Genomic DNA, 12,498 nt, shown 5'->3' with positions numbered 1-12,498 from the left:
TTAAATCCCACAGTTAGTAATGCTTTCCTAATGAGTGATGCGTTCTGAAGATAATTTAAACCACTGTTGAAAGCATGTGATCACCTTAAAATTGCTTCATCTGAAGTGGGGAATGGAGAAAGAAGAATCAAGTTTTGCAGCACTTCTCCCTTTTTCATCGTGCCCATATTGGTTTAGACTTTAGCTTTTCCCCCCAGGCAGCTCGGAAAATCCTCTGTAGTCAGGAGGCTGGTTCCAGGGCTCTCACATTTGCAGTACATTACCTTGAGCCCTGTACTTTGTAGCTGTTACACAATAGGGAGAAGACTACAATTCCCATAGTACTTCCACATACTGGTGCTACAGTGACATCACACATGACAGGGCTGAGAATGGTTGTATAGCAAGAGGAACGAAAATGTAAGCTCGGTTTGTTCGTTTTTTACTCCTGTAGCAGGGCCTTGGGCAACCTGAAATCCTTGTGCAGAAGAGGGGATTGCTGTTGCTGCAGCAGATGCATTTAAACGGGGAAAGTGTTTGAAGGGGCCGTGGGGTGGGTGGCATCCAAGTGCAGGCAGTTCGCCGTGTTTCTCTTAGTAGGCGCAGGTTAGCGGCGACTCTGTCTAGGGCAAGCCGTGAGGAGTGAGTGCTTAATGCTAATGCTGCTAGTTTGCCTTCTGAATTCATACTGGGGCTTTTTGCGGCGCGCAGAGCAAGCCCTGCCTGCCTCTCTCCCCTGTGTGTGTATTGTGCTGCTTCAGTGGGTGGAGAAGAGACGCTGGCTATAGCCTGGCAACAGTTTCTATATGCAAGGAGTAACGGAGGTGTGTAGTGTGCGCGTGTGTCCCATGGCCGTGGTGTTTAGGGGGGGTGGACGAGGTTCAGCAAGGTACAAGACTACGCCACTAGACTTCATGGCCCAGGGATCAGCTGGTGCTGCAGTGCGTCTGGTTGGTATGTTTGAACACCTCTGCTGCTTTTGCTTCCTCAGTGGCTTGTGTCGGTGGGAGGAACGCACTCGGGGACCGGCTGGTGGTAACGTTTGTGCAGGTTTTTGTTTCGGTGGAAGTTGATTCTCGCACCTGGAATTCAGTTGTACGCGCATTGTCTAGATCAGGGGCGATGTTTGGAGGCTGTATGAATATTGCTGTTGTAATGAGTGGAAAATACAGTCCAACAAAGCATTTTTTCAGAATAATATTTTCTAAAGGAGCTAGATTGGTGGCGTGCTTAGAAGAAGCTGTGATAACCTAGTTGCCTGGCTGTGCCCAACCTTTATAAATCACCTCGGAAATTGCTATTGTTGACACTTATCACAAAAGCCCAAGACTCCAAACCGCAGTTGTATGTTATTGGTCGCTCAAAAGGAGCCTTCTACTAGGGGAAAAAGACAAATTTATTAGTAGGGAGGACAGCAAGGGATCACCATCTATCACCCCTTCACTCTAATCAAATGAACACCGAACAGTTTAGTAACTTTCCAGCCAGATAATTTTTCCTTTCATTTCTGTATTTTGTGGCTTGTAATGTTAAATAGCATGATAAAATGTTTACCTCAATCTGATATTTTTGAGACCTTTGTCTGGGTTTCCCTTCTGTAGGAATTTCAAAAATTACTGACAGAAGGAAGCAGTTTCTGAATCTAATCACCGTAGGCTAATATAAATAAGAAATAAATACTTATATGAATGTAAAAATGAGCTACCTAGTACATTTAAATCTTGGCATAGGTGTGGGGAGAGTTCTCTTACTTGATAACAAACATTGGCTTAAAGAAAAGGAGTACTTGTGGCACCTTAGAGACTAACAAATTTATTAGAGCATAAGCTTTCGTGAGCTACAGCTCACTTCATCGGATGCATTTGGTGGAAAAAACAGAGGAGAGATTTATATACACACACAGAGAACATGAAACAATGGGTTTATCCTCTGCCATGTACATTGGCCAAACTGGACAGTCTCTACGTAAAAGAAAGAATGGACACAAATCAGACGTCAAGAATTATAACATTCAAAAACCAGTTGGAGAGCACTTCAATCTCTCTGGTCACTCGATCACAGACCTAAGAGTGGCTATACTTCAACAAAAAAGCTTCAAAAACAGACTCCAACGAGAGACTGCTGATTGGAATTAATTTGCAAACTGGATACAATTAACTTAGGCTTGAATAGAGACTGGGAATGGATGAGTCATTACACAAAGTAAAACTATTTCCCCATGGTATTTCTCCCCCCCCACCCCACCCCCCACTGTTCCTCTGATATTCTTGTTAACTGCTGGAATTAGCCTACCTGCTTGTCACCATGAAAGGTTTTCCTCCTTCCCCCCCCCTGCTGTGGGTGATGGCTTATCTTAAGTGATCACTCTCCTTACAGTGTGTATGATAAACCCATTGTTTCATGTTCTCTGTGTGTGTGTATATAAATCTCTCCTCTGTTTTTTCCACCAAATGCATCCGATGAAGTGAGCTGTAGCTCACGAAAGCTTATGCTCTAATAAATTTGTTAGTCTCTAAGGTGCCACAAGTACTCCTTTTCTTTTTGCGAATACAGACTAACACGGCTGCTACTCTGAAACCAAACATTGGCTTGTTGCTTTCAGCTCCTTTTGAGACATTCAATGCCAGTCAATTTCTTACTGTGTTAGGAATATTTTTATAAGCGTCTGTTAGTCTATTTAAAAGTGAGAATACATTTTGAAGGACAAAAAATGGAATTTTAGTAGGTATTAAATAGTGCCCAAATCATCTTTTTTGTTTTGAATAAAACTTTTGGAACAATATTTGGTAACTTCACTTTTACTTTCATTTTTTTAAATGGCAGGTTTGTTGATTTTATACTGTATCCCTTTTTAAAAAATATTTTTGAAAGGGTTATGTTATGATCTGTAATACATGATTTATAAAAATATTGAAACCCGCTTAAACTGACTTGGTTTTGTTGACATTTTAGTGGGTCAGAATTGATAGTCCCTCCTGTTTCCCTGCTCTACCAGAAGATAATGGATTGTGACAGAGGTATGAATTAAAAGGTGAAGGAAGTGTCGTTAGCTAGTATCAAGTTTCATTACCTCTCAGTAGAACCTGCAATGAATGACTTATTATTAAATGCTTTATTAGTGGTTGGGCCACTTACGAATCTTACGAATTTGATAGTTTGCCTATTGATAGGGCCAATAAAAGTTGTCTGTTCTCCTTTCCCTCCCTTAAATGAAATATTCTTGAATAGACACCTAATTTGAGTCAGAGTCTTTTGGAAAAAATTCTTTTAAATTGAATTTTGCAGACTATTCTAATACTTGACAACTTTATATGAATGCTTCATGAAGAATTTTTGAAAGTAAGGAATACTTGTTATGTTTTAATAATCGGAGAGCAGAGCTATAAAGTCCTGAACTATAGTAAAATAGTCTTTGTCAGTAAGATTGTTCTGCACTTTGGGTCCCTTTAATACTATTATGAAATAATTTATAACTCATTATACAAAGACTGGCTTCCAAAACTTGAAAGCAGGGGCAAGATCCTCCAAACTCTTTGCACCTTGAACAGCTATTTATATCAATGGTACTTCTGTGTACAGAAATTTTGTGGCATCAGGCAACAGGTGTACTTTGTAGATTGATTCTTTTTCTTAAAGGTATTTGGGAGCATGTCTGATTCCAAAAGATTGGAAAAAATTGGTGTGGAAACAAGGCCCTTATCTGTAACCTATTTTCATTTGAATTTAGCTTAATTTTACTGTATTTTAAGTAATAAGGCTGTAAACTGAATTTGACAGACAGAAATGACAAAATTAAGGTTCTTATGACCACATTTATTTGTTCACATTGCACATACATTAATGTTGCCAAGAGAGCTTTAACATTTGCATTTCTTGCTGTCCGAGTTTTGAACCTGCAACCTTAAAGTTGCATTAATGTTTCTGTATTTAATTTTTTAATCTTTATTAGGAAAATAACTATAGTAGTGCGTATTTCAAAGGTACCGGTTTGGTGTTAGCCAGGGTGTGGATTGGAGACCTATGTTCTCCAGTCATTTTTTCAAATTTTTTATGCTCCTTGGCTTTGCAACCCAGAATGCACATGAGCCTCCAGAGTGAAGAAGATTCAAAGTAGGTGGTCTGAGAAGGAATAGAGTTCCCCAGACTTTTCAGTGCCTTTTCCACATCACCTGAATTGTAGAATTTGGCCTTCTCTCCTGGACTTCAGATAGGTTGCCACTCCTCTTACCATGCTTTCTCATGTCACCTCAAAGCATTTATTTCAAATTGCCTATTCTCTGGAGGCCTAGGTATAGTCTGAGGTGCAGAGCCCCCGAACTAGTGAAATTTCTACACTTCTCTGTAGTAGCACCCACATACACATTGCATCTGACTAGAAAGGCATAATAAAACATATATCTGTGTGCATGCTAAAGCTCCTTCAAATCTTAATATAGTGACTATTTGAAAATTACATTGTTAGACAGGTTTCAGAGTAGCAACCATGTTAGTCTGTATCCGCAAAAAGAAAAAGGAGGACTTGTGGCACCTTAGAGACTAACACATTTATTTGAGCATAAGCTTTTGTGAGCTACATGCATCCGATGAAGTGAGCTGTAGCTCACGAAAGCTTACACTCAAATAAATTTGTTAGTCTCTAAGGTGCCACAAGGACTCCTTTTCTTTTTGCGGATACAAAGAAATTTATTTAAGCATAAGCTTTCATGAGCTACAGCTCACATCATCGGATGCATGTAGCTCACAAAAGCTTGTGCTCAAATAAATTTGTTAGTCTCTAAGGTGCCACAAGTCCTCCTTTTTTTATTGTTAGACAAATTCCCATTCCTCAATGAGGATAATTTATTGGCTAAATTTGAGGTTTCAGAATTTTGGTGGTGTTTTTTTTAAAGCATGCAAGAAGATAATGGGAAATTGTTTTTTTCCGGCCTTCCCCACACGTATATACCTCAGGTAACTCAAAAATAGCCCAATGAATTTCCACAAAAACATTCACCTTTTGGCTGAGCCAAAGCATGGATTGCTTTCATCCCAAAAAGAGTCTTTTTGTGCCTTAGGTAGGGGAAACTGGTATAATAAAAATCATTTAGCAACCTTAAAAGGATACTGTCTATCCTTAAAAGGATACTAAATTTTATATCTATTATAGTTATGGGTAATGCCTTAGGTAGCGGGGATAGAGAGTACTTGCCTGGATCCTTGCATAGAACTTGGGAGTGACTTAAAACCTGGGGTGGGGTACTGATGGATTCTTCCCTCCCTTGACCCATGTACTGACTGAGGAAGCAATTGGAGTCTTGGAGTTAGTGAATATTTTTTCTATACGGGGTCAGATGGGGATGAACAAGTGTTGGTGGGGCATTCATTACTCTCAAACCCTGTTAAGGGTCTAGAGAGCACCTGGTACTAGCTGAGACATACACCCCCCAACCCTTCAGTTGAGATCAGAAGAGGCACTTAGCTATAGGGGTGGAGGAGGCCCCTATCCTCTCCATGTGACTGGAGACCAGATGTATTTGGGCAGAGAGCAAAAGGAGGAAGTTTGTCTCTCATTTCCTGGTATGACTTTAAATCCAAGAATTTTTTTTAAGTTAAGAGACTTTGCCTCAATGTTGCTGCTACTGAAGAACCAGAACCAGTAGCAGAAGAGGATGGGGATGGGAGAAATCCTGCTAAACAATAGCAGATGAAAAAGATAAACAAAATTAAAAAAAAATGTAAAATAATTCAGGGGATACTATTAAAGGTGCTTTGTGAGAAACATGAATTTTTAAAAATTAGTCAAACAAAATGCAAGCTGTCATTTTTCCTGTAACTAAAGCATTTACTTCTGTCAAAGCTATAATGGAAGCATCTTCTATACTTAAGATATCCCAAAATGCATTTCAAACAGTGAATTATTTACTACTAGTGCAATGAGTATACATGCATATTGGCCATTAAGTGCTCAGCAACAGCTCAGAGAAAGCCATGGACATTGAAAATCTATTCTACTGAGAGAGAGAATGTTGGCTGGGACACAAAGGTGGTTCCATAATCTTTTCAAACAGCTGTCATAGACTTTAACTTTTACTTGGACACCTACCTACATATGTGGCATCGTGGAGTATCACCCAGTGATTTGAAATGCTCCCCTGTTGCCTCCTGTTCTAGGACATAAACTGCTTGCAATAGAATGCTTACCCCTCCCCACTTCATAATTGCATACCTGGTCAGATGCAGTATTGTTTCTTTTGTATTCCTGTGAAATATCCAGTATAATACAATGTGATAAGTGTTATGATATATTAGATGAACGGTTGGGTCTTTTTCAGTAAGTCTATTTCTACACACAGACGAATGTGCTAATAGCTGAGCCATATTGATCCTATACATGTTATTTAACAGATCAGTAAGGCCTTGTCTTCACTGCTGCATACCATAGGGTAAGCAATCACAGTTTAATTAACCATTGGTAACCTAACCCATGAGAATGCATCCACACCTATTGTGCTGTCGCTCCTTATGTCCACACTTGTGCTGTATCTGGCCCTGACAGGCAATATAACTATCTGGGAGCATATCTCAAGACTGCTGACACCACAACTTACTACATGGCTCTGTGTTCCCATTTACAGGGTGTTGTGGAGCAACTTGTCTGCCCACGCTGGGGACTGTGGGAGGCAGTTTAATGGAGAGAATGCTTCAGTAAATTCTTTGTTTTGGGTATATCGAAAATACCAATCAACAGAGGAATTGAAATGAACTAAAATAGAATAAAATAGTCAAAAGAAAACAATTGATTGTAAAATAATTATTTATTCTCTTAATGATATGTATGTAAGAAAAGTGTAAGAAAAGTGTGGAGAGAAGAAACTTCTCTCCAACGCATCATCAAGGATCTACAACCTATCCTGAAGGACGACCCATCACTCTCACAGATGTTGGGAGACAGGCCAGTCCTTGCTTACAGACAGCCCCCCAGTCTGAAGCAAATACTCACCAGCCACCACACAACAGAACCACTAACCCAGGAACCTATCCTTGCAACAAAGCCCATTGCCAACTCTGTCCACATATCTATTCAGGGGACGCCATCATAGGGCCTAATCACATCAGCCACACTATCAGAGGCTAGTTCACCTGCGCATCTACCAATGTGATATATGCCATCATGTGCCAGCAATGCCCCTCTGCCATGTACATTGGTCAAACTGGACAGTCCTCTACGTAAAAGATGAAGGGACACAAATCAGACAGTCAAGAATTATAACATTCAAAACAGTTGGAGAACACTTCAATCTCTCTGTCACTCGATTACAGACCTGAAAGTGGCTATCCTTCAACAAAAAAGCTTCAAAAACAGACTCCAACAGAGACTGCTGAATTGGAATTAATTTTCAAACTGGATACAATGACTGAGGCTTGAATAGAGACTGGGAATGGAGGAGTCATTGTACAAAGTAAAACTATTTCCCATGTTATTTTTCCCCCTCCACCCCATCCCCCCCTGTTCCTCAGATATTCTTGTTAACTGCTGAAAAATAGCCTACCTTGCTTGTCACCATGAAGGTTTCCTCCTTTTCCCCCCTGCGCTGGTGAGGGGCTTATCTTAAGTGATCACTCTCCTTACAGTGTGTATGATAAACCCATTGTTTCATGTTCTCTGTGTGTGTATATCAATCTCCCCTCTGTATTTTCCACCAAATGCATCCGATGAAATGAGCTGTAGCTCACAAAAGCTTATGCTCAAATAAATTTGTTAGTCTCTAATGTGCCACAAGTCCTCCTTTTCTTTTGCGAAATACAGACTAACACGGCTGCTACTCTGAAACTCTGAAACCTGTCATTATGCAAAGCACTTGGAAGTCTAATATCACTAAGTTCATCCTTTTGAAATTAGACTTCAGTTTACCCACTTGCTGTTTGTTGGTGAATGACATGGAACTCATTGACACCATGTAGGTGAAAACTGACAGACCTAGTCAATTTTTACTCTTCTGCATCTTGCTGGGAGTATCTGCCTTTAAACTTAAACCAGTGTGGAGCTGTCTTACTAACTTCTATTTCCATTTGGAAGTATCCTTTTCTTTTAATGAATTGTAAATTCTGCTGGAAGTTTATGGCAATTGTCAAGGAAATTTTCCATTTGTGCTGGACGAGTGGATTTTTTCAAGCCTTGGATTGGAATATAGTACTGTCATTTGGCTGAACCTTATTACTCAACTAATAACAGTTAATCATCTTTAATGTTTCATTTTTTGGCCTTCTGAATAATACATACTATTTTTTTCTTAAAATGCTGATGTTTCTGGTTAAATTGCTAACCCTTGCTTTCAAGTTTAATTATCTTTAAATAGGCTACACCAGTGCTTAAGATTCTGAATTTCTGCTTATTCGGCAATGCAACGAACTTGGAAAAGAGAATTTGTATTCTGACAGCGAGGACAATGGTCAAACAAAGTACCACTCTCAGTCATTACGAGCCACGGGTGAGTCCAAGTAATTGCTTGCTTGGATGAATAGAAATGGAGTTTTCTTACTGTTCGTTTGGTTTTTTTCAGACTGAAATGTATACATTAACCCTATATGGCATGTCTTTAGGTTTCTTATATGCTAGAGGTGGAAAAGATCTCTCTAGTGTCTCCATTTGCATCACTATACAGAAGAGTAATCCTAGATTTCTCCAGCAATCAACAATTCCATGTCTAGTCTGGCCTCACGTGACTCTAGTGATGATAATCTCATGAGCTTCTTTGGCAAAATATTCTGAAAAATAGTCGCAAGAAGTTGTTACCACTTGATAAGTGCTCAGTGGCAATATGAAATGAATTAGTTTGGAGTGGACTGAAAAATTAACTGTTAGCCACATAAAAAAGATCATCACTACAATAGACACTATGCATCCTTGATGGCAAATCAGGTTATAAAGGCTAAGGAAAGATGGGCATCAACAGAAGGGGTGGGAGTCCTAGCAGGTGCTAGCAGCTGCTATTGGTCTGAAACAGAAGGATTTCTTAGTCTTCAGCGTGATTCGACATCTGAGTAGGATGTGGCCTCTTAATGGTTAAGAGCAAATTGACTCTCAAACAGTGCATGGCCTGATTATGATGTCGAGGACAGAATTCTTATTGTTATGTCCCAGTATTTACAGCTTATTAAAATTGAGCTGAATGTTTGTCATGGTGTGCGTTGAGAGAGAAGGTATTCCACCAGAGTACATTGTTGTTACATTTCCTTTACCAATTGGATACAATAAAGAGCTTGTTTTTTGAGGAAGGAGAGGTTTGTACCCCCTGCTAGCTGAAAAGAGAGACTGGGTGAAATCATGGCCCACTAAAGTGAATGGGGCTAGGGATTGGATGCATTTTCCCCTTAGTGGTATCCGTAGGGCTGGCTCTAGCGCCCCCTGGATCCCTGTGCACGTGCACCAGTATAACGGGCATCGCCGATTCCTCACCCTCTCAGTTCCTTCTTATCAACAGTGCCAGTTGGCTGGAACGCCTTCTTGCTAAGCAAGGCTTTCCTAACAGTGATTTGGAGTCAGATCTGGTGTATATAAGTTTTGTAGTTAGTAAGTTTAGTTACAAGTCTTAGTGTGTGGTGTGTATATATGTAGTTCAGATAGTTATTCCAGTCTGAGGGACATTTTCCCAGCGACTGGCATGCCCCAGTCTCTAGGCTTCAAGCCATGCTCATCCGTTGCCAAGCCTATGCTGGTGAGCGACCACATATGCTATCTGAAGTGCCTTGGGGAAGCTCACGTTAAGGAGAAGTATGGAATCTGCAGGGGCTTCAGACCAGGGCTTGAAAAACGGATATAGTCCGCCTGAAGGCTCTGCTAATGGAGGCAGCCCTCAGACTGGCCTCAGAGCCGTCCCGCTCCGAATCAGTGCTGAGTACTTCGGCCTGTGTGTGCGAAGTGCACCACCAGCACTGGGCTGTTTTGGCACCGTTCTCCATCCCGGTGCCAAGGAAGAAGCACAAGAAACAAAGCTTTGAAAGAGGGCGCTCCCCGGCACCAAAGAGAGACAGGAGGGGAAGCAGCGGACATAGTGAGATCTGTGCCAGGCCACATTTCCTCCCCAGAGCTGCGTCGAGCCCAGTTCGGGACCCACCTTCCGCTCCTGGGAGTGGTCGTGGTACCTCATGCCTGCAGGCCTGCTCGACTCCACAGGTCTTCCGGGCTGCAAAGGAGTTGTTGTCCCTCCTGATGCCACCCCCTCCCCCCCCCGCCAAGGTCCCATGCCTGTCAGGGCCATCGGGGACAGAAGGGTGCAAAGCGTGGAGAGCTCCTTTTTGGCACCGACAATAGCAGCACCTTCCAGGGGGAATTTCTGCATGGCCCCCCCCACAAGGGTCCCTGACCTGGCATTGGTCACTGCTTTCCCCGGCACTACCTGGAGGTGGAACCGGGCATGGCCCTTCCCCCCTCCACCATGGTCTCTGGGAAAAGAGTCCACCTCAGACTCTGATGAGGAGTCCTTCGCTCCGCCAAAAGAAGTACCGGTACCTGTCGTCCACACCAGACTTCGGTACTGGACCCGTAGCAGCCGCCTGGCCACCGGGACACTGGCTCATGCAGTGATAGTATTGGAACCCATGGGGGTTTCCCCTGGTACCGGGGCCCCCTTCCCAGTGGTCGTACTCAGTCGCATTTGAGAGGCGAGCCACTACTTTGTCCTCCGGCATCGACCCTGGATCCGAGGTCACGGAAGTGACCCCACTGGAGGTGATAGTAGGATTATTTAACCTGCTCCCACCAGATGATTTCAGGATACATCAGAAGCTCCTGATAGGGTCACCACAAACTTGGAGATAGAGGAGCTGAAGGAGTCCACTCACAGCCTGATAGATATCTTGGCTGCAGCAGCTCCCTCCAGAGTGGCCCTCCCGGTCAATGAGGGGGTTGTGGGACCAGTCACGGCTCTATGGCAGACCCTTTCTCTCTGCCCCGTACCTCAGAATGGGTAGAAAAGAAGTACTATATACTGGCCACAGGTTTCGAGTACTTGTATTCGCATCCCCCCTGGGATCCCTGGTGGTGTCACCGCAAATGACAGGGACAGGCAGGGGAAGCCCAGTGCCACCTCAGAGAATAAGGAGGCCAAGAGACTGGATCTTTTTGGGAGAAAGGTTTATTCCATGGGCAGCCTCCAGCTTCATATCTTTAATCAGCAGGCGTTGCTTGGGGGGTATGATTTTAACTTGTGGGACTCGATAGCCAAGTTCAGAGACTCTCTGCAGCAGGAGTCAAGGCACGAGTTCATGGCCATCCTGGAGGAGGGCAAGACTGTTGCCAGAGCCTCCTTACAGGCAGCTCTGGATGTGGCCAACTCGGCGGCCAGAACAATGGCGTATGCGGTCACAATGAGACACTTTGTGGCTCCAGTTATCGGGCCTCTCACATGAGGTGCTGCAGTTGGTCCAGGACCTCCCCTTCAAGGGCACCACTCTGTTCTCTGAACAGATGGACTCCAAACTGCATGGTCTCAAAGATTCAAGGGCTACACTTCGCTCCCTGCGCCTGTACCCACCCCCAGCCTCCCGGAAGCATTTCCAGCCTCAGCAGCCTCCCAGATTCTCGGGGCCTCCCAGACATGATTCCTGTAAGAAGAAAGGGAAGGGCTACAGGCGTCACCAGGCTCTACCTTCTACCTCAGCCTCCCAGAAGGGCTCAAGTGGATACCCAGTGAGTCCAGGCAGGCCTTTTGAGGGTATGCTTGAGGACAGCATAACAGACCTGAGTCAGGATCCATCCCCCCCCTTTTGTTTTTTGGACCTCCTGTTTCCCTTCTGTATGCATGGTCTCACATAACATGCTACAGTACATAACAGTAGAGGAAGTTCCTCGAGACTTGAGAGGGAAGGGGTTGTACTCCTGATGTTTCCTAATCCCGAAGGCCAAGGGGGGCCTGCATCCTATCCTGGACCTGTGTGCCTCGACAATATCTCAAGAACTGAGGTTCCACGTGGTCTCCCTGGCTTCCATCATTCTCTCTCTGGATCTGGGAGAGTGGTATGTCGCCCTTGATCTCAAGGATGCTTATTTCCACATTTCCATCTTCCATGGACACAGAAGATTCCTTCAGTTTGTGGTGGGCCAATGCCACTACCAGTTCACTGCATTCCCCTTTGGCCTGTCAGCTGTCCCACAGACCTTACAAAGTATATGGCGATGGTGCAACTTACCTGGGACGTCAGGGTGTATGAATCTACCCATACCTTGATGATGGCTGATCAAAGGCCATTTGCAAGCGCAGGTTAGCACAGCGTTGGCATAGTACAGCCACCTGTTGGGCCTGTTAGTAAGCAAACAGAAATCAATGCTAGTCCCAGTGCAAATAATAGAGCTTATGGGCAGTGCTCACTCTACCCAGGCCAGGGCCTTTCTACCAGAAGCCCGTTCCAAACTATGTTAGATCTATCGCCTGCATCACAGCTCATCCACTTTGAGTACCCGGGTATGCCTCAGGCTGCTAGGTCAACATGGCAGTGTGTATTTACGTGGTGCAATATTTGAGTTACACCCTACGATGTGGC

General features: G+C 43.4%; 1 protein-coding gene across 1 annotated transcript in view; it reads left to right on the top strand.

Moving 5' to 3' along the window:
* Positions 1-627: 627 nt before the first annotated feature.
* Positions 628-12,498, top strand: part of LOC119850973 (meiosis-specific coiled-coil domain-containing protein MEIOC-like) — a 40,759-nt gene continuing 28,888 nt past the window's right edge. Inside the window, 4 exon segments of the mRNA XM_043509760.1 lie at positions 628-929; positions 8,316-8,367; positions 8,370-8,404; positions 8,406-8,447. Coding sequence (XP_043365695.1) covers positions 786-929; positions 8,316-8,367; positions 8,370-8,404; positions 8,406-8,447 — 273 coding nt within the window. The 5' untranslated portion in view covers positions 628-785.

The sequence above is a fragment of the Dermochelys coriacea genome, chromosome 2 (genome assembly GCF_009764565.3).
Source record: "Dermochelys coriacea isolate rDerCor1 chromosome 2, rDerCor1.pri.v4, whole genome shotgun sequence".
NCBI lineage: Eukaryota > Metazoa > Chordata > Testudines > Dermochelyidae > Dermochelys > Dermochelys coriacea.
The sequence above is the reverse complement of the archived record's forward strand: the minus strand, read 5'-3'. Positions and strand labels throughout refer to the sequence as shown.